The sequence below is a fragment of the Hoplias malabaricus genome, chromosome 11, assembly GCF_029633855.1.
Source record: "Hoplias malabaricus isolate fHopMal1 chromosome 11, fHopMal1.hap1, whole genome shotgun sequence".
NCBI classification, from domain to species: domain Eukaryota; kingdom Metazoa; phylum Chordata; class Actinopteri; order Characiformes; family Erythrinidae; genus Hoplias; species Hoplias malabaricus.
The window spans coordinates 11,788,254-11,809,413 of record NC_089810.1 but is presented as its reverse complement, the minus strand read 5'-3'; the positions used below and the strand labels follow the sequence as shown (position 1 = coordinate 11,809,413).

Genomic DNA, 21,160 nt, shown 5'->3' with positions numbered 1-21,160 from the left:
AGCAGCTAGAGCAGACTCCTGTGTTAATGCTGAGAGGGATGCCTTCTGGGGACTCTTTAAAGCGTCTTAAGTGGCAATTCAACCTCGTCAGCCAATCACCTGCATGATTCAAAGTGCTGTGTTGGACATTAAGAGAGTGTTAAAATTATATTAAATTGGGATAGGTATGATTCATCATGTGGAAACTAGTATGGATACAGATACAGACACTTTCTATACTGACAAGGCCCATAGAGAGAATGGTAAAGATGATATTACTCTATAAATGTGAATATTATGTGCTGCTGATGAATTCTTTCTCTTGTCATTCTTTCTGTCTGTCTCTTTCTTTCTCTCTGTAGCTCAGGGACTGGCGTTTCCGCCCGTGGCTCTGTGGGTGACGGTGGGCTTGGCTGTGTGTTTGCTCGTCCTGCTCATTGCCCTGGCTGCTGTCTGCCACAGGAAGATCAAAGAGAGCTGTGAGGAGATGAGAGCAGGTAAGGGCACTTCCCAGCTTAAGTGTGTGTGTGTGTGTATGTGTGTGTGTGTGTGCGTGTGTGCACCACAAATGCCACAACCCAGATCACCCCCTTTAGCCCTCCTTGTGCAGATTTTATATAACAAGGTATGATTCAGCTCCAGGGCAGCTAAGGACATAACCTGATGGATGTGTATAGAAGACCTTGTCCTGCTTCACATCCCCCTGCCTTCCTGCCTTCCTTATTCTCCCCCCTGGCCCCACGCGTACACACACTCACACTCACACACACACAGACGTCTGAGGCTGAATACAGCGTTTTGTTATTTGACGTTAGCATCCAGTCCATCACTGGTTTGTTACAGAAAGAAATGAATGGCTTTAATCAACTCTGAAACTTAATTTAATGGCAAGTTTATGACATGTATTATGACTGACCGACCTTGTGATTCAGAGGAACATTGGCTTTCAACAAAATAAAAACGCAAAATGTGATGATGGCTGTAATTTCTTTTTTTTTTTCGATGAGTCAATTAGTTGGTTTATTTAAAAATACATAAAGAGACAATAATAAAAAAAAAACTAACTTTTTTTAAGCATTTCAGTGAAATTCAATGAACAATGCCCATTAAATGTTGAATAAAAAAATAAAATACATAATGGCACTTAGTGGGAACAGGCCTTTTCATTTTTTTAATGCAATATTATGTTTTTAAAATAGATTTAAATGTAAATCGAAATAAAACTAAATTAATAAATAAATAAACACATCTTTATTTTATTTGTTATCACTTAAAAACCCCAGAAAAGTTAGAACACTGTGCAATACTTAACTAAAAGTAATGCAATGGTGTGCATATCATTCATTCATTCATTCAGTCTGTAACCCCTTATCCAGTTCAGGGTCACGGTGTGGAGCCCACTCGGAATCACTGGGTGTAAGGCAGGAACACAAAGGGTGCTAGTCCTTCACAGGGCACACACACACACTCACACATTCACTCACACACCTACGGACACTTTTGAGTCGCCAAACCACCTACCAACATGTGTTTTTGGACCGTGGGAGAAAACCGGAGCACCCGGAGGAAACCCACGCGGACACAGGGAGAACACACCACACTCCTCACAGGTCCCTGGAGCTGTGTGACTGCGACATATATATATATATATATATATATATATATATATATATATATATATATATATATATATATATTGTGGACTGGTGAGCTGTGCAAAAGGTCCCTACTTCTCATATTAATGTTTTAAAAGTCAATGTACAAGGTGTAGATGCAAGCTCCAAGTATTTCTCTGTATTAGTTACTGTGGGAACCACTGGTCCATGCCCCAGGATTTCTCCTTAAGGTTGACACTGATCACTGTGGAAAACCTGGTGAAAACTGCAGGTGTGGCTCTGGATGGACTGGAGGCTTTAGCTCAAAGACTGGGCATGAGGTCCACCAGAGTTGCTTCTCGGGTTCTGCACAGTGTTCAGGAGACTTTAGGACAGGGGTTGTTTGAAGGTGTTAAACCAGGCCTGGTGGACACTCCCTGTAGAGCACACTTCGACCTAAAAAGTGAGGTAAAACCAGCATGGGGAACAATTTACAAACCACTATTGACCAGGTCAGCAGGAAATTTACAATGGACAGTATTTTATGGGATAGTAGCTGTGAATGCATTCGTGTTCATGTAAAGCTGAATATCATTGTTTTACACAATGTGACAGATTAAAAGCACTATTTTTAGGGATTTCACCTCACATTATACTTGTTTTCCATTTGCATTTGCATAATTTAACTATGGGTCATGCCAGTGGCGGATGCTGGTCTTTCAAGGAGGGGAAGCTCAATTTCGGCCTACATCATAAAATGTGTCGGTTTATTTATACGTAAATTCTACCCTCCGTTCCTTTACAAGAAAATGATCTGTGACTGTGTTGTACCAACAAGGCGTCTTTTCCAGGGACTTGACTAGTGTCCTCTCAATGGGCAGCAGAGCTAGGCTGCTTAAACGGCCTTGGCCCCTGTGAAGTGTGTCCGCCTGTGAGTGCTTTGTGACGATGGAGGGGCTCAGCAGCACCCGCTGGACAGAAACTGCGATAGAAGTCAGAAAGAGTGATAGAAGTCAGTCTCCAAACACAAGCAGCTACAAAAAAAAAAAAAACAGAAATAGAAGCTCGATTTGTCGCTAGTCGTTTTTAACAAAGAAAATGCCGCTAAGAGGTTTAAGAAAGTCTCCGGTTCAACTCAAAACAGAATGAAAATGTAATGCTCCCACAGATCTTTACACCAAAGGATCGCTGATTCGCTCATTTCGCTGTCAATCAAAAAGGGATTCAGCCTCAGACAGATCATCCAATCATCATGCAGACGCTGAGCGTCCGGGCCAGCCGGGGCCAGCCCACTGCCCCATAGACCCCCAGAGATGCTGAGCGTCCAATGGGCGGGACAAAGCCCAGCATTTATCCAATGACTCGTCTCGTTTCGCTGCACTTCGCTGCTTCGCTATTGAACTCTGTGGACGCTCAGCGTCCGCACTGTTTAAATCACTGTGAAGGGAATGATTGAGAGGAAAACCGTCTTTACCAGTGATAAGAAGCTGATTCTGAACAAAAGTTAATCGCGTTGTAGTGCATATTTATTCAATGACATGTACACACAATAGTATATATTTGATCACTTATTTTTTTACATTTTAGGGGAAGCTGAGCTTCCCTTGCAGTCTTAGAGCAATCACCTCTGGGTCATGCTAATATAGCTAGCTATATATTAAGAAGAAGATAAACAGGACTTGCGTTGTGACTGTGAATGTGTGAGATTATAAGGGCACTGATGGTCTTATAGCCTTTGCTGACCATTTAAAGTGAACAAATAATTAACATTTTGCACAGCATCCAAAGTCTTGGAAATGGGTTTGTACTTGTATTCTAGTGCAATTTTGTTAAAAATCATTGGAAGAATTATGCAGGTAGAACTGCACCATGATGCTGACACAGATGATCACTCCCACTCATTACAACAACCCTCACCCACCCCTTCTCTTTACAGGAATTGTCATTACAGAGCCAATAGGTTGATAGGTCACATGTTCTGGGCCAAGGCTGAGGCAGCAAGGCTTGCTCACTTTTTTGGAAAATGCATATTCTGCTGTAGAGAAGAGGCACACAAATGGATTTGAGGTGTAAGGCACACGTAGGTTGGCCCTATAGCAGCGCAAGTCCCAAATCAAAGAATCAGCTCTTTTGGAATCGACTCCCCAAAGCGTTCATTGGCTTTAGATCCTGACCCTGACCCTGACCCTGACCCTGACCCTGAACTGGAAAACGCAGTTACAGAATATGTATGAGTGTAGTGCACAATTCCTGAGAGAATACCTGTGGCTATTGACTGAATTAAAGCAATGATTGGAGAAGAATTTCAAATGAAACTGAGCTTTGGTTAATTTGGTTAAACGTAAACGCTCTGCAAAGATGAAATGAAGCAGGAGCTAAGCAAAGGCTTACTGTAGAGGTGGCATGCTTTGGGAATGCAGAGCTCTGGGGAGAAGGGGGCGTCTGAGCCTAATGCTAAACCATCCGAAGCCAGACAGTGTTTATGCACCAGTCCTCCAGTCTCCCAGAAGCTCTTTAGTCTTATTGCTGAGGGAAGTTCATTAGCCAATGCTAGGCTAATTAGTGGCAGTGACTAACTGGGGACAAGAGGGAGAGAATGAGGCAAGGAACAGGAGCCAAACTAGTAGAGCCAGAGCGATAGGGGCATGATGGGTAAAGAGATGGGGCATGAGGGGGTTAGGAAAAAAAAGGGCAGATGATTTGGGGGATTATTTTATTTATTTTTTTATTTTTTGCTGGAGCTATCCCAGCTATAATGAGTTCAGCTCATAGCGGAGGAGACATTTAAATAAAGGTCAGTGTATTGTGAGTGTGGACCCCTGGGCTTTTGAAAAATACATCTGCAACTGGCCTCTGGTTGGTGGTGGAGCAGAGGGGCTTAGACTTTGCCTTTAAAATGTACTCTAGTGAAATAAAAAAAAAAAAAAGAAAAAAAGAAAGAAACAAGTGGCCAGGTGAATGCATCTCTGCTTAGGGCTGGAGATGGAGTGAGGTCATAACCTGGTGTATACATGAGAGAGAAGTGGGGGGCTAGTGAAGAGTAAATGACCTGTTCACTGTCCTTCTGCCCAGGCTGGAATAGGATTTAGTGAATGGGTCACCTGCTGCTGAAGTAATTGAGTTGCTGAGTGAGTCAGTGGCTCTGACTTCAGCTCCTGCTTTAATTTCCAGCTCTATCTGCTTACTTTCTTTTACCTTCTCTCACCATTATCTCTCTCACACAACTACCTACCTCTCTTTCTCTCTCTCCTTTTTGTTCTTTACTTTCTTTCCATTTCTTTTTTTCTTGTTCCCTCTTTATACATTATTTTTATCGTGTTTTCCATCATTTTCTCTCTATCTCACTTTTCCTCTGTTACTTTCTTTGTGGCACTCACATTCAATCTTTCCCTTCCTACCACATAATCATTTTATGTTCTTCACTCTTTTGTCTTCTCTTGGTCTCCCCTTTTCATTCTCTGTTCATTTCTCAATCTATTTTTCACTTTTTAGCTCTCTGTATTCTCTTTATTTCTGGTTATCTCTCTATTTCACGCTTTCTATACTTTCCTGCTTTACTCTTTCTACATTTTTCTGTTTCTCTTTCTCTCTGATGGAGACGAGGAGAGATGACCTGGCTTGTCAGGTCAGCGGCTGTTGAAAAAAAAAAAAAGTGGACAAGGGCGGACTGGTCAGCTGCTGTTGGAGACGTGATGAAAGGCCGACTTCAAATGGGGAAGTGAAGATGGCCTGGATGATCTACTGCTGATGGAGAAGTGCAGAAGGCCCAGCCGCTCTGCTGCTGATGGAGAGCCCGTGAAAAGCTTTGGCTGGTCATCTGCTGATAGAGAAGTGGAGAAAATGCCAGCTGGTCAGCCGCTGATGGAAAAGTGGAGAAGGTCCAGCTGGTCATCTGCTGGTGGAGAAGTGGAGAAAGGCCGGCGGGTCAGCTACTGAAGGAGCAGCGTAGAAAAGGCTATCCGGTCAGCCGATGTAGAAGTGGAGGGAAGCAGAGAGCGGCCGTCCTAATTGAAGCTGTCTGCTCTCGTCCAGCCGCTGCAGCTCATGGTCAGATTGGAGCTGACTTTCCTCCTCTGAGCGTGCTCAATGCGAGGCAACGGGGGTCAGAAAGAGTCCACAGCTTACTGCTTCATTTTTCTTGGCTGTCATAATGTATGTGTGGATGTGGATGGCGATCCTAACGGGAGAGAACAGGCTGTGGGATTGGACTGTTAAACTCACACACACTACAACACTGCCCACTGACCACGGACCTAGACACTGCATTCAATTTGATGGCATTTTTTAACTCACTCATTCTCTTCTCTTCTCTTCTCGTCTCGTCTCGTCTCGTCTCGTCTCGCTTCGTCTCGTCTTGTCTCGCTTCGTCTCGTCTCGCTTCGTCTCTTCTCTTCCAGGGTTGTAAAGTCCTTTTCTTGTGTTCTCCATATTTAATAATATATTTTATTCACTCATATTTTCCTGCTCAGCCAGCAGCTAACGAACAAGCTTGAAAATCCATTTGTAAATGAATGTAAATGTAAAAATTTAAATAGTATTTCAGATTCTGCAGTGCACAAGGAAGTATTAATGCACACAGTGTTGATGCATTGGTCTGCAGTGGCTGCTGCTCAGTGACTGACCTTCTAAACTCTATTTTTCTAAACGCTGACTTTGTGGAGATATGCGTAAAAGATTTGACATGGTGGAAATGAAGATTCATGCTCTCTCCCTCTATCCCCCCCCTCTCTTTCCCTCTCTCTCTCTCTCTCTCTCTCTCTCTCTCTCTCTCTCTCTCAGTATGACACACAGTTCAAACTGTAACTTATATATCACTGCTGTCATATGAATCCTTAAAACTATGCTGTTTTCAGCTTTTTATTATTATACACCATTGTGCATTTGCCTTCCACGATGACATGGACCTATAGATCTGGTCCAGAATAACTGGAATAGATGTATATGAAGGGCAGGAGTGTGTGCTTGCTTTCTTAATTATTGTTTTGCATATACAGGTACATGGATATTGAAAGAAAAAAATAAACTGAAAAGAAATGAGTGGAGCAGAAGGGATAAAGAACGGTATCTGTGAGGATTGTAAAGAAAAGGGAAAAAAAAGGACAATTCTCACTTGAAATAGACTCAGCTGATGTTGTGGTGATCTTTCACCCCTACCTTATGTCTCAGATGGACTGAAATAGAAACTCTCTGTTTGTTCAGCAGTAAATTATGCTTAATTACTGGAGCTGGTCTCCCTTGGAGGAGTCAGGCTGGAGAAGTTTGTGGATGAAAGTCAAACAGATCACTGTGGCTGTCCTTTAAAAAAGTTTTTCCACTGTTTACAGTTTGTTCTAGGGATGTATGTGGAGGGGGGGTGGACCGATATTTGAGCATAGTGCAGATAGTTTAAGGGCCAGGTTTATGTACTTCTTAATCGACTTTTGTTTTGGAATCACTGTTCTCAACTGGGAGCTATCTACTTTTCTGGTGAGGCTTTACACTTGATGATGACATATTCTTGTGATGATTTGGAGCATTAGTTACAATTAGTTCTGGATCTCAGTCACCACATACTAGAGGTGGTATGTGAACTGAGTCTGTGGGGCATTGTGGGTCGGCACTTACTGACCAAGTAAACCTGGTTCACATGCCACCTCTGGTGAGTTAATGGTTGTCTCTTGTGATGACCTTCCTGAGGACACGTTGTCCCCTCACTTAAGAGCAAGGCGTTCCTCCAGTTTTGGGTTCCACAGGGTGTGAGGCATGTCCTCTAACCTAAGAGCAATATTGCCCTGTTCCTGTAGGTTGGCAGATGAGTCCCTTTCTGTTGCTGAGATTTTCTGGGTCTGGGATGGATCTGTGGTAATGCAAGCGGACCAGAGGTCTCCCCGTGACAGACTTAGCTCAGTTCTTTTATTTCTCTGCCCTCGGTCTGTCTGTTTTATGCAGTTCAACCCTGAATTTGCACTTGCATGTAAATATTCTATGACATATAATTATGTAAGGTGTCATTACAGTGTGTCTTTCACTGATCTTTCAATCTGTTTTTGTTGTAATCAGAACAAGAAGCCAAAGAACTTGAGGAAGCCAAGGAACTTGAAGAAGCAAAGTCAGGTTAGTTACTCTGCAACATTTTCTTTGAAGCATTAAATCTTAATGTAGTAGATTATTCATAAAATGTCTGATTCCAGAAACAATGGAATAATTCCTTTATTCTACTGAAAATAATGACCAAGAAGTCTTACCCAGGAGGCAAGCTCCAAATAACTTGTAAGCTCTACAAAAGAAAGAGGTTAAAAAACACTCAGAATACCAGTCTTTTTGGGGTTCATCTAAAGCACATGTTCAAAATTTCATTATAATCTGGACATTTGGGGTTGGTTTTAATGTAATCTATTCTGGGCTTTGCTCAGGAACATGGTGAGATGAAAGTCGAGTTTCGTACACTTAAAGACCCTTTAAAGTTATAAAGTTAATAATGTTTAAGAAATTGGAAAAATATCTTCAAATATTTGACAGGTTCAAGGCAGACACTTCATTGACCTGTGTACACTTCTTTGGTTGAGTCTTTCTCAATGTTCTGATCTTTCAGTTCTCTTAGCTGTCCTTAATGCCTTATAATCCCAAACTTATCAAACCCTCAGGCTTATAATTCAATAACTACATTATAACAAACTTATTCTTAAAGTAGTAACAAGTGATTTTTTACCATTTGTAAAAGAAAACTTACATGAGATGAAGTGTCCAACTATTTTCTAGTCCCTAATGAACCAGGTTATGTTCCACAGAGTGGGTCGTCCACATGGGGCAGCCATGTTTTAAATTAGTACAGAATCTCTTATACATTCAGGTGTCACTATGATGGTTGTTCATAACATACACAAGCTCAGGCTGATGAAATGGTAAATTTGCCATGAAACGTTATGCTGCTTTAACACATTGAACTGTCTGATAGTAATTTTGGACCAGCCCTTGGGTCCTGGCTGTAAACAGTGGCAAATAGGTTGAAGCTTTCACAGTGCTACTTCATCCCTTTTTCTTGATTGTCAAGTGAAAGAAGTGCACTCTTAAGCAGAGGCCAGAGTAAGCACCAGCAGAATTTCTTCCCGACTCCCTCTGAGGCAGTAATGTCATTAAAGATATTCATTTGACTCCTTTAGTCTGATTGAATTATTCAGCCTGGCCATGAGTGGCAGAGTTAATACTATGAGATTTTAATAAGCAGGCAGGTGAAGGTGGGTCAGAGAGAGAGAGAGAGGGAGGGCAAGAAAGCGAAGGAAAGAATGAGAGAGGGAGCACATGAAGCACAGACAGTGGTTCATATCCCTGGTAATGGAGGTCTCATGAATATTTAAGCTGTGACATGTTCAGTCAGGAGGGTCAAGAGCCCAGAACATTCCACCGACTCGAGCCTCTTTCAAGCACACGTATACATCTCAAACCGTTCTCGTGAAGGAGGCTGTGAATGGAAGAGAGAGAGCTGTTTCCCTCCTCTGCTGTTTGTGGAGCTCAGACCATTTCAAAGAAACCTCAAACACTAGCCCCAGGAAAAGGGATTGAGGCTTTTGACCTTCGACAAACTGTGGTCCAGTACCACTTAGTTTGCTTTGCAAGGACAAAGACAGCCATATTCCTTTCATTCAGCATGTATTACATCATGTCTGGTGTTTTTAGTTTTTTCACTGGAGCTACAAAGCTAATGAAGCTATATATAGAAGCTTAAAAACCACCAACTGGCACTCTAAGAATTAAATAAAGAAAAATCAATTTTATAGTCTCTGAGTACATCAGTTACTGCTACATAGAGTGGGTCCCCTTAATTAGGGGAGCCATGTTTAAAAGAGATTAAACTATAAAATAGTGCAGAATCCCTGACACATCCAAGCCACTGGTGTAATTGCTGTGAACAAAAGTCACTGGGGAACATGACTGGTTGCTCCTTTAAACATTGAGGAAATTTCTCCAATTATTCGCAATAGACTGAGCTGAGCTGAAAATGGGTAATGTTTACAGTTTCATGGCAGTCATATAATACTGTAACTTGCTCAGTAGAATGTGGCCTAACTAAGATGGAGAGATCATTGCTGAGATCCTATTCTCTTGGTTCTGCTGGAGCTGGGCTATCATTGTTCCCATAGTTCCGCTCAAGGCTACATTAAGGATGGATGACTTTTATCACAGAGGTGTTTAAGCATTAAGTGCTGTGGCTTATCACCCTTTCTGTCACACTCCCCTTGAAAAGGACTCTCACATTAAGGTGGCTTCTTACAGGTAACACACTGGGGAGAGTGGTGGGTTTACCGGGATTCGTATGTGTGTGAGACTGGACAGAAATGTGTATTGAGTTACAATAAGAGACAGTGCCAAAATCACAGGAAATGAAAAGACAAACACTAGTGGAGATCCCTTCATATGGTTGCTATAATTGTGTGTGTGTGTGTGTGTGTGTGTGTGTGTGCACATCTATCTATATAAATCTACACACACACATACACACACACACACACACACACACACATCCCAACCATAGCATTATGACCATGTCCTTGTCCATTCTCTCAGCTTCACTGACCATAAAGGAGCACTATGTCTACAATTAGAGTGTATTACATATATTGTTCTGCATGCTTTGTTTGCCCCCTTTAACCCTGTTCATCAATGGTCAGGACCCCCACAGAGCAGGTATGATTTGGATAGTGGGTCATTCTCAGCACTGACAGAGAGTCAGAGAAGGTGGCTCATCTGTAGCTGCACAGTTTGTTCAGTCTTCTGTTTCTTGCTGTCCAAGTAATTCCAAAGTTGAGGTTTTGGTCTGAAAGCTACACATTCTTTCAGACTCATAACATTAATTAATTAATTAATTCATTAATTCATTGTCTGTAAGCGCTTATCCAGTTCAGGGTCGCGGTGGGTCTGGAGCCTACCCGCAATCACTGGGTACCAGGCGAGAACACATACTATGGCAGGGCGACACACACTCACACATTCACTCACACCCATGGACGGTTACATTTTGATGAGCCAATCCACCTATTAACATGTGTTCTTGGACCATGGGAGGAAACCCATGCAGACACTGGGAGAACACACCACACTCCTCACAGACAGTCACCTGAAGGAAACCCACGCGGACACAGGGAGAAGACACCACACTCCTCACAGACAGTCACCTGAAGGAAACCCACGCGGACACAGGGAGAACACACCACACTCCTCACAGACAGTCACCTGAAGGAAACCCACGCAGACACAGGGAGAACACACCACACTCCTCACTGACAGTCACCCAGAGGAAACCCACGCGGACACAGGGAGAACACAGCACACTCCTCACAGACAGTCACCCAGAGGAAACCCACGCGGACACAAGGCGAACACACCACACTCCTCACAGACAGTCACCCGAAGGAAACCCACACAGACACAGGGAGAACACACCACACTCCTCACAGACAGTCACCCAGAGGAAACCCACAAAGACACAGGGAGAACACACCACACTCCTCACAGACAGTCACCCAGAGGAAACCCACGCAGACACAGGGAGAACACACCACAATCCTCACAGACAGTCACCCGGAGGAAACCCACGCAGACACAGGGAGAACACACCACATTCCTCACAGACAGTCACCCGGAGGAAACCCACACAGACACAGGGAGAACACACCACACTCCTCACAGACAGTCACCCGGAGGAAACCCACACAGACACAGGGAGAACACACCACACTCCTCACAGACAGTCACCAGGAGGAAACCCACGCAGACACAGGGAGAACACACCACACTCCTTACAGACAGTCACCCGGAGAAAACCCACGCAGACACAGGGAGAACACACCACACTCCTTACAGACAGTCACCCGGAGAAAACCCACGCAGACACACGGAGAACACACCACAGTCCTTACAGACAGTCACCCGGAGGAAACCCACGCAGACACAGGGAGAACACACCACACTCCTTACAGACAGTCACCCGGAGGAAACCCACGCAGACACACGGAGAACACACCACAGTCCTTACAGACAGTCACCCGGAGGACTAATAACACTGCCTCTCTAATTGGAAGCTTTATGGACTGTTTGTCTGATGAGGGTTTTACTTAATCTTGCATGGCTGCAGGCTCATTTTTTTTCTTTTAATATCCTTTTGGATGGTATTAAAATGTGGTTTTTTTTAAATATTTGGTTTGGAAAGCCTCATGTTTTATAAGTATTTTTTTTTAATGGATATTCATTTTCCTTGCGCAGTGCTACAGAAAGGCTGTAGTAAAAACTGTTGCCTGGAGACATAGATAAACAGTAAACTTTCCACATTGTTTTGTCTAATTGATATACCCCAGGATTTACCCAGCACCCAAATAGTTTGACAATGAGGTTTAAAAAAGAAAAAAAAGAGAGAAAGGGAAAAAAAAATCAAAAGATCTCAGCAGGTGAGTGTCGCTGGCCATCTGACTCATAGTTCAAAGCACGAGGACTCGGAACCCACACACACTCCACATGCCGCTGACCTTTCCATTGCTCCAATAATAGAGTCCGAATAACAGAGTCTATAGACCTGCTGCTGCAAATGCCCCCACACCGATGAAGCTTTTGCTGCCTTTCTTACCCTTTTTTCTCCTCTTCTTCATTAGGTTGCTGTAAACTCAGCTGGAGCACAGCATGAAAAGACAAATCCTTTATGTAAGAAATATATAGCGATTTTTTTTATTAAGCAAGTGGAATAATCGGATAAAGCCTGAAATAAACCAGCAATAATAAAAGAAAGAGGGGAAAACTGTTCTTAGCTATTATTATGTGGAATATTATTTATATTCATATCTCAGACACTGCTCTAAATATAAGAAAGTTAGATTCCATCATAGAGGAGCATATTAACCTTCACTGAGTCTACCATTGATTTATGTTCTATAAAAACTGTAATAAGATTGATTCTTTCAATGGACTTGTTTTCATATTTTATTATATTTTTTAATTAATATTTTTAAGATTTCTTATTACTAGTTTGTAACTATGTCAGCACAGACCCCTTTGCTATAGTGAGCCAATGGATCTTGTGCAATAATTAAAAAAAAAACTTGTTTCAACGTGGCACTGAACATGGTGACCTTAGGCTCAAGGAGAGCTTCTCCATAGTGTCCCATTTCCTTTTTTGATCTTTATGAGCATTAAAAAAAGCTGTGTTTACAGATGTTCAGAATAAGATGGACCTAAATTAATACATCCACTGATATATTGATAACAATACAGGATAATGATAACTGCCATTGACCTCTGTCCAATTCTGTTTTGTTGTTAAAGCATAGGTTTTATTAAAGGATATATAAACATTTTTTAAATACATAGCAAATACACCAAACGTAACAATTTAATTTTATTAAAGTTGTATATTTTTTACAGATAATGCAGAGGAATAAATTATGTAATCAAAAATATTGGGGGGGGGGGGGGGGTATTGACACACCTTTACTTTCTAAAACAAATGCAAATAAGGTACAAATCCAAAAATGCAAATTACTCTACAGTTTAAAGGGGGTGTTTACAGACCGTGATGAGCTGTAGGACTCACCTGATTGTGAGACATTTTCTCCCCAAACGGAGTATTGTCATTTAAAGCAATTGAAAGGACTATAAAACTCCATCACCAAGTAAAAGATGTTGGTTGTTTACAGTCAGCCAAGTTTAAAATGCGTTGCAAATATGAAGTATATGGGAAGGGTATAAAAGGGAAACAAAAGCGTAGACCAGTCAAAGTCAAAAATCATTGTGACTAAACTTTATGAAACTAGTTACATACTGAAATGGCAAATGAAAGCAGAAATAACAGTCTAAAGAAAGTCTAAAGAGAAACAGGCAAGGGGTGTGGACGATTGGATAAAAGTGTTTATATGGTCATTCATCAGGAATCTGCTTTGTTTAAGATGATTGGGTCTGGGGAACATTTAATATAACATGTACAGATGACGCCTGAAGAAAATAATCATATTTCTGAACACATTTATAAATGTGTCAGGCTAAAAAAAATAAAATAAAAATAGGAAATAGGAGTTGGCAGTCATTTCTGCCGTGACACTTTGGGCATTTTTCTCATTCCACTGATAGAAAATGGCTTTCATGACGATGAAGTCATTTTTCAGGATGTTCAAGCTTTTCCTCTGGAAAGACATATCAACTCAGTGACTGCACATACACAGTCCAGATCTCAGTGCATTCGAAAATTTATGGTGGAAATTTAAGGAGCTGCTTAATGATAAGGCTCCACCCTGTAAAGCAGATCTGTCAAACACTGTTTGAGAAAGTTGGAACCATAGAATATTGTTTTTAATTAGTGAAGACAATGCCTCAAACATGCCATGTCCTTACATAACTTTTAATTACATTAAAAATATTTAGCCATGGTGCGCAGCAGGTAGTGTTGCAGTCACACAGCTCCAGGGACCTGGTGGTTGTGGGTTCGATTCCTGCTCCGGGTGACTGTCTGTGAGGAGTTGGTGTGTTCTACCTGTGTCCGCGTTGGTTTCCTCCGGGTGCTCCGGTTTCCTCCCACAGTCCAAAAACACACGTTGGTAGGTGGATTGGCGACTCAAAGTGTCCATAGGTGTGAGTGAGTGAATGTGTGTGTGTTGCCCTGTGAAGGACTGGCGCCCCCGCCATGGTGTATTCCCACATTGTGCCCAATGCTTCCAGGTAGGCTCTGGACCCACCGTGACCCTGAACTGGATAAGCGCTTACAGATAATGAATGAATATTTAGCCAACAATTTTACCTGGAAAAACAAAGACCACTCTGTTAACTCAGAAAATATGCACACTTTAAAATGATTGTTCTGCAAGGGTTCTTCATTAAAGTAAATGGTTCCATATAGAACCCTGAACACCTGAAGAACTTGCATGATTCTTGGGTTCAAGCTTGACACCATAACCATAGAGGAACTGTTTTTGGTGCCGTATAGAACGCTTTTCTAAAAGGTGCTGTATTGAACCATCGATAGCACATTCTCCAGCAATCTGAAGAACACTTTCACAAAGCGAAGAACCCTTTAGACATGCAAAATGTTCTACTGTAAGCTACTTGTACTTAGCTACTTGGTAAAGGCCAGATTGTGAAAGATATCTCAAGCTTTATGTTTCCAAATACAAAATTCAGTGTAGATACCTACACAATGCTCACATACTGCACTTTAATAAGCCTTCGAGAAGTTCTGATTTATGTGCTCTTGAAAGAGATGGGTCTTCAGTCTGCGTTTGAAGACTGCAGCGTCTCTGTCGTTCGGACACCCAGGGGGAGTTTGTTCCACCACTTTGATGTGAGGACAAAAAGAAAAAAAAAAATCTGGATGCCTGTCTTCCTTGCGTCTTGAAGGATAGTGGGTCAAGCCGAGCTGCATTTGCAGCCCATAAAGTTGTACATCTAATGAAAATGATTCAACAAACAGAACGTACTTCCATATGTGGTTTCTATTATTTTTGAGCTGATATCATTTGTGATCCAATTCCATCCACAGTTCAGACCTCATTAGATCTGAGTGCCTATCAATATCCTTCCTTTCCTTTTCTGTTCATCTCTTTGTTCATCTCTGTAATTATATCACCATGTCCATCCATGCATCTGATTATCCGTCTGTCCGTCTGTCTGTCTGCATTGTTGTCCGACTGTCTGTGTATCTTGCTTTCTCTCTGACTGTTTCTCTCTCTCTGAGTGCGTCATACTCATTCTTTTCCAGTGGCTGCATTGTTAGAGAATTTTTCATGCTACTCATGCCTGGTCTGTCTTGCATGCTATTGTAACCCTCAGCAACCAGTCTCCTGAATCTACATCCTCCTGGGAGACACACACACACACACACACACACACACACATTTACTCTCCTATTCTTAAACGCAGCATTGGGTACTGCCCAAGCCCTCTGTGTCAGGTACTAGCTAAATATGTCTATGTAGCCTCTCTGTCTGACCACTGAGAAGCCGGTGAAATGCAGAGAAGTGGACAAGCTGTTCACAAGAGATGCAGAGATGTAGAAGGATAGAGAGAGAGAGAGAGAGAGAGAGAGAGAGAGGAAAAAGCTCTAGAGGCGATGTCCATAATGACAGGAATTAGCTACAAAAGCGGAAACCCGAATACACAGACCTTATCAAATAAACAAACATATGTCCTCTTCATGGAAAGGAGAGCTGAACCTAATGAAGTGCACACTCCCTGTACGCTCTAGATATTCATAACTGTTTGTATAATGTCTGATATATAACCACACACAATGTGCAGTACTCCGCATAAGTCAAAAACCAACCTTCATTTATCTGACCTTCATTACCATTAAATTGACAATTTGCTTTGATTTACAATTACATTCAGCCCCAGGGAATGAAAGCAAGAGGCATTAGTCAGTTTCAGTTGTTTCCTTCAGTTTCCAGTTTGGAGAATGTTGTTTGAGAGAGCGAGAGAGAGAGAGAGAGAGAGAGAGAGAGAGAGAGAGAGAGAGAGAGAGAGAGAGAGAGAGAGAGAGAGAGAGAGAGAAAAGGAGGGATGTTTAATTTTAGTTTTTTGGCAGGAATATTTTTCACCTCTAAATTCAGTTTAGATGTTGGTTGGATATTCCACATCCTATACACATTCAGTGATTCTTAAGTCTGTTTACTTGTGTTGTAAACTCCTGGTGTTCATTTATTATCCATTGTTTTTTCCCTTTCCTAGTGCAATGCTATCATTGTGTGTAACATCCCCATGAAAATATAATATTTTATAATAAAACGTAATGTTTTCTGCAACAAAGCCAGTGGAGGCAGGAATAGATAAATGTATCAAGAAACTGGGAAAATCATATATGTTTGATGCAGATTTTTGTTTTTCATTGAATGGTTTGATTCAGTGACAAAAAAGAGATAAAGGCATGGCAAAACATTAAGTCAAATGTAAGTCATAATAAAATACCTATTCTTTCACTTACAAACACAAACATGATAAACATTAAATGTTTGGAATCTGCACTTTCAACTAAATTCTGAACTGTTTGTGATCAGTAATTTATGTCGTATTACACCATGATTTTGTTATCACTAACAGTAACTTCAAAGGATCCACGTACATCAGTTTTACAGTTCTCTCCTGCTTCATAAAGATGTGTTCTGTTTCAGTTATGAGACCATCCTTCAATTATATAATTTTCTACTGAAATAATTCCAAGTCCAAGTATTGATTTTTTTAGCTTCTGGAAGAAGCTGAAAATATAAACTAAGCCAAACCATTAAGACCACTCACTGGTGAAAGTCTGTAAGAGGATAAGCTTGCAGTTGATTCTTGTAGATCATGGTCCTAACTTGTGCATTATTGTAGCTTTTTCACTCTGAGAACCAGCTATTTGACTAATGCCAGATTAGCCATAGTGCACACAAAATGGTTGCTGTTGGAACACAGCTGGAATGCACTTCCTTGCCACTTTATTAGAAATGCATATTGTATACACTTTAGTTGGGTCAGCCATTTTTAAGTTATATTAGTGGTGAGTTTGTCACATAGCAGCTTTGGATAAAAATGATTTTGACGGTGGATCTGATCAAAAGCATTATGTGGTCAGGAAATGAAACATGACACGTAACCTGTGATATTGTAATAAACTGTAATAAAATGACCAGTGAGCATTTCTAGTGGACTTATACGGTATTACGACTCCTTTAAGCAACACGCACCACAATGGAGGACTTGTAATAAATTAGCCATGTGGAAAACTGTACAATGTGTAAAAATCCAGTACCATACAGTGAATTAATGTGTCATGAACATCCATAGTGTGGCAGCCCACAGGGAAGAAATGGAAAGGCCTGTATAAGCCTAGTAAAGAAGCTCCTGACAGTGTGATGATTCTGTGTCTGATCATTAGTAAAAGTCTAGTAGTCTTGGGTGAAGAGCTCTTTGGAGAAAGAGGAATGTTGTGTGTTTGTGAGTGAGAGGGAAGTGTAGCACTCCATACTTGAACACCCCCAGAGTCTTGTGTTTGAGTGTGTGGGGGCCAGTTTGTAGTGCTCTTCTCTGTTTGCTGCAGTTGTGTCTCTGGGGACTTTGCACTGGAGACCGTTTCTTCTGCAGCATCCAAACCGAAGTGTCCAGCCCAGCGCCCCTCTTGACCTTGTGTTGTTTACCTCGTCTGTGAGTGTGTGGTGTACAGTCCCCTGGTGGCTGATGCTGAAGTTTTCTATTCACTCTCTTTTTCAGCCACAACACCTCTCAAGAGCTAAAGGCGAAGACCTCCGGTAAGCCCTTCCAGTTTATCATCCACAGCACTCCATCTCGAGCATTTTAATGACTTTCAAATCACCTCAGTTAACCCATAGTAGATTCTTATTATTTTCATTTCATTCAAAGCATCTGAAGGCCTGTAACTCACTCACTCACTCATTTATTCATAATGTTTACAAATGCATATTTGGCATATAAAGGCACGTTATGTATTGACCTCTATACTACACAGTTTTATATAAATATTCAAGTAACACATGATCAAAGTGCACAATCTCAGAATTTAAATAAAGGGTCTGTTTTTATACATATTTACCATAACATAAATATTACCATTTAGAAATGTGCCAATTGTTACATAGTAAAACTAATGCATAATAAGTGTTTAAAATTTGCTGTTGCTTTTCGTTGTTTTAGTACTCACTGATTTCTTCAAGTGCTTCCAGTGCCTGCTGAAGGTCCTGAACATATTCATTGAAGAAATTAGGAATCAAAAAACTGGGAAAATCTGTCATATATGTGTGATGCTGATTAATTAAGATGATGATTTTTTTTCATTGAATTGTTTGATTCAGTGACAAAAAAGAGATAAAGGCATGGCAAAACATTCAGTCAAATGTAAGTCATAATAAAATACATATTCTTTCACTTACAAACACAAACATGATAGACATTAAATGTTTGGAATCTGCACTTTCAATTAAATTTTGAACTGTTTGTGATCAGTAATTTCTATCCTATTACACCATGCTTTTGTTATCACTAACAGTAACTTCAAAGGATCCACGTACATCAGTTTTACAGTTCTCTCCTGCTTCATAAAGATGTGTTCTGTTTCAGTTATGAGACCATCCTTCAATTATATAATTTCCACTGAAACATTTCCAAGTCCAAGTATTGATTTTTTTAGCTTCTGGAAGAAGCTGAAGATATAAACTAAGCCAAACCATTAAGACCACTCACTGGTGAAAGTCTGTAAGAGGATAAGCTTGCAGTTGATTCTTGTAGATCATGGTCCTATTATTGTAGCATTATTGTATTGCATTATTGTAGCTTTTTCACTCTGAGAACCAGCTATTTGACTAATGCCTGACTTCAGATTAGCCATAGTGCACACAAAATGGTTGCTGTTGGAACACAGCTGGAATGCACTTCCTTGCCACTTTATTAGAAATGCATATTGTATACACTTTAGTTGGGTCAGCCATTTTTAAGTTATATTAGTGGTGAGTTTGTCACATAGCAGCTTTGGATAAAAATGATTTTGACGGTGGATCTGATCAAAAGCATCATGTGGTCAGGAAATGAAACATGACACGTAACCTGTGATATTGTAATAAACTGTAATAAAATGACCAGTGAGCATTTCTAGTGGACTTATACGGTATTACAACTCCATTAAGCAACACGCACCACAATGGAGGACTTGTAATAATTTAGCCATGTGGAAAACTGTACATTGTGTACAAAAGCTTTTTCACTCTGACAACCAGCTATTTGACTAATGCCAGGATCAGACTACACAATATTTTAGATTTTCATAAAGTTCACTATGTCAGATTAGCGCTATAAATTTGTGCCATGTCTTGGTTGGGAGACTGGAAACACTACAAGTCTGTCATGGACCATTCTTCCTTCGTGTCATTGCGTGAGTTCGGAGGTTCCCGGGGAGGCGGGTCAAGAAATTTTCAATCATGGCTACAGAAGCCATGAAGGTTTTGTGCTCCAAAAAGAAGAAGAAAAAAAGGAAAAAAAACGATAGACTGTCTGTCCTGCAAAGAGAAATTGAGGTAATGTGTTAACATGTCAAGAGAATTTCCTCTGTTTCTTCTTTTACCTGACAGCTGCAGCATCAGCCTCCCTCTATTTTTTCTCCATATTTACAAAACGCCATGGATGCCACATCACTGATCTTTGATTATGTCACACTACACGACCGTTACTCACCCCTGACGGCACTGACACTGGAAATTTGTCGGATTTGACACAATCGGTGCCAAAATCGGGCTAAATCTGTGTAGTCTGATCACAGCATAAGAAAACCTCATTGTCTGTTATACCCCAGGCACACTTGAGCAGCTTTATGCTGTGTTGATTTTGTGGAAACAAAGCTTAGTTTTGTTGGTTAATTGTCTAAGATGGAAATTTTATTAACCATAAGACAGCATGAGCTGTGGGGTCAGTGTGCTCCTTTCACATTAACAAATCTCTGTCAACTTTATTCCATGAAGGACACCACACAGTTTCAGAAGTCTTGACATTTTAATTCTGGGAGATGCAGCAGGTCAATTGTTGCCATGACAAATTCATTTCAGTGTGCTGTCATTAGAGAGACTCTGCCAAGTGCTTGTCTCCCCTTCACCTTGCATGCTAAGGCTAGTTACTTTTAATCACAGATGTTTTGAGTCATTAAAGACTCAGACACGTGTGTTAATATATAAAGCAGACACACTTGTGTGTGTGTGTAAGAGAGGGCGACTGCTGGTTGCTAAGCCAAGGGAATTTGCCACCAATTTTTGCTTTTCCAGACACGTAGGAAGCTGATTGACAGCGCTGATATCAACAAGTCAAACTATTTTTAAACTGCGTTTGTCACGTCTTAATTACAAAAACACAAAATGAGCAAATCTGTCTCCTTTGTGGGAAATTGTGCTGATATTTTTTTGTTCTTCCCAGGTTTTCTGAGTCCGTGCCATTGTGCTGTCCAGGGAAATTAGATCTCGTTCAGACAAAGAACAAACGCTGTTTAGATCAAAGCAGATGAATTAGACAAGTGTCTTGTGCAGATCACATTTAAGATGCTCAGCCTTCCTCAGTTCAAACATGATGTGGGGAACAAACACGTCTCGGCAGAGCTACACTGCAAACGGAATTGTAATGTCTCTTTACCTTAAAAAGAAAAAAAAGTATCACAAGATTACAAGCACCGCGACCCTGAAAAGGATAAACGGTTACAGACAATGAATGAATGATTACAAGTACATTCCTGGTTAAGAAGCAGAAATGGTTAACTGTAGACAAACTGGGTTCTGTACAGCACTGGTAATATGAACAAGCGTTCCCTATTTACAGTGCAAAAATAGGCATTTTATTTGCTATCTAAATTGACCTATACACCTACAAATATCTTCAGGCTTTATAGATGTCATTTTGATATTAAATTACATTAGTGTTAAGCCTGAATAAGAATGATGAATGTTATCTTCTTGCCTCACAATCTTCATGTACTTAAATAGATTTAAAAATTACAAACCACATTTCAGGAAAAGATGAGACATTACTATTATTATTATTATTATTATTATTATTAATTTGCAGGAACCTTAATTTTACTGAGAAAACTAGAAGAAAAACTTTCTGTTTTCACTGAA

At 40.8% G+C, this 21,160-nt stretch overlaps 1 protein-coding gene across 3 annotated transcripts in view; it reads left to right on the top strand.

Moving 5' to 3' along the window:
• cd276 (CD276 molecule) overlaps window positions 1-21,160 on the top strand; it is a 114,571-nt gene that overhangs the window by 74,790 nt on the left and 18,621 nt on the right. Inside the window, exons 5-8 of one of the 3 annotated variants that reach the window (XM_066685072.1) lie at window positions 342-476; window positions 7,614-7,667; window positions 17,766-17,803; window positions 18,207-18,425. In XM_066685072.1, the coding sequence (XP_066541169.1) occupies window positions 342-476; window positions 7,614-7,667; window positions 17,766-17,788 (212 nt within the window). In that variant the 3' untranslated portion in view covers window positions 17,789-17,803; window positions 18,207-18,425. Of the gene's footprint in view, window positions 1-341; window positions 477-7,613; window positions 7,668-17,765; window positions 17,804-18,206; window positions 18,426-21,160 lie in introns of those variants that run through there. The other 2 variants (XM_066685069.1, XM_066685073.1) reach the window with 2 other exon arrangements.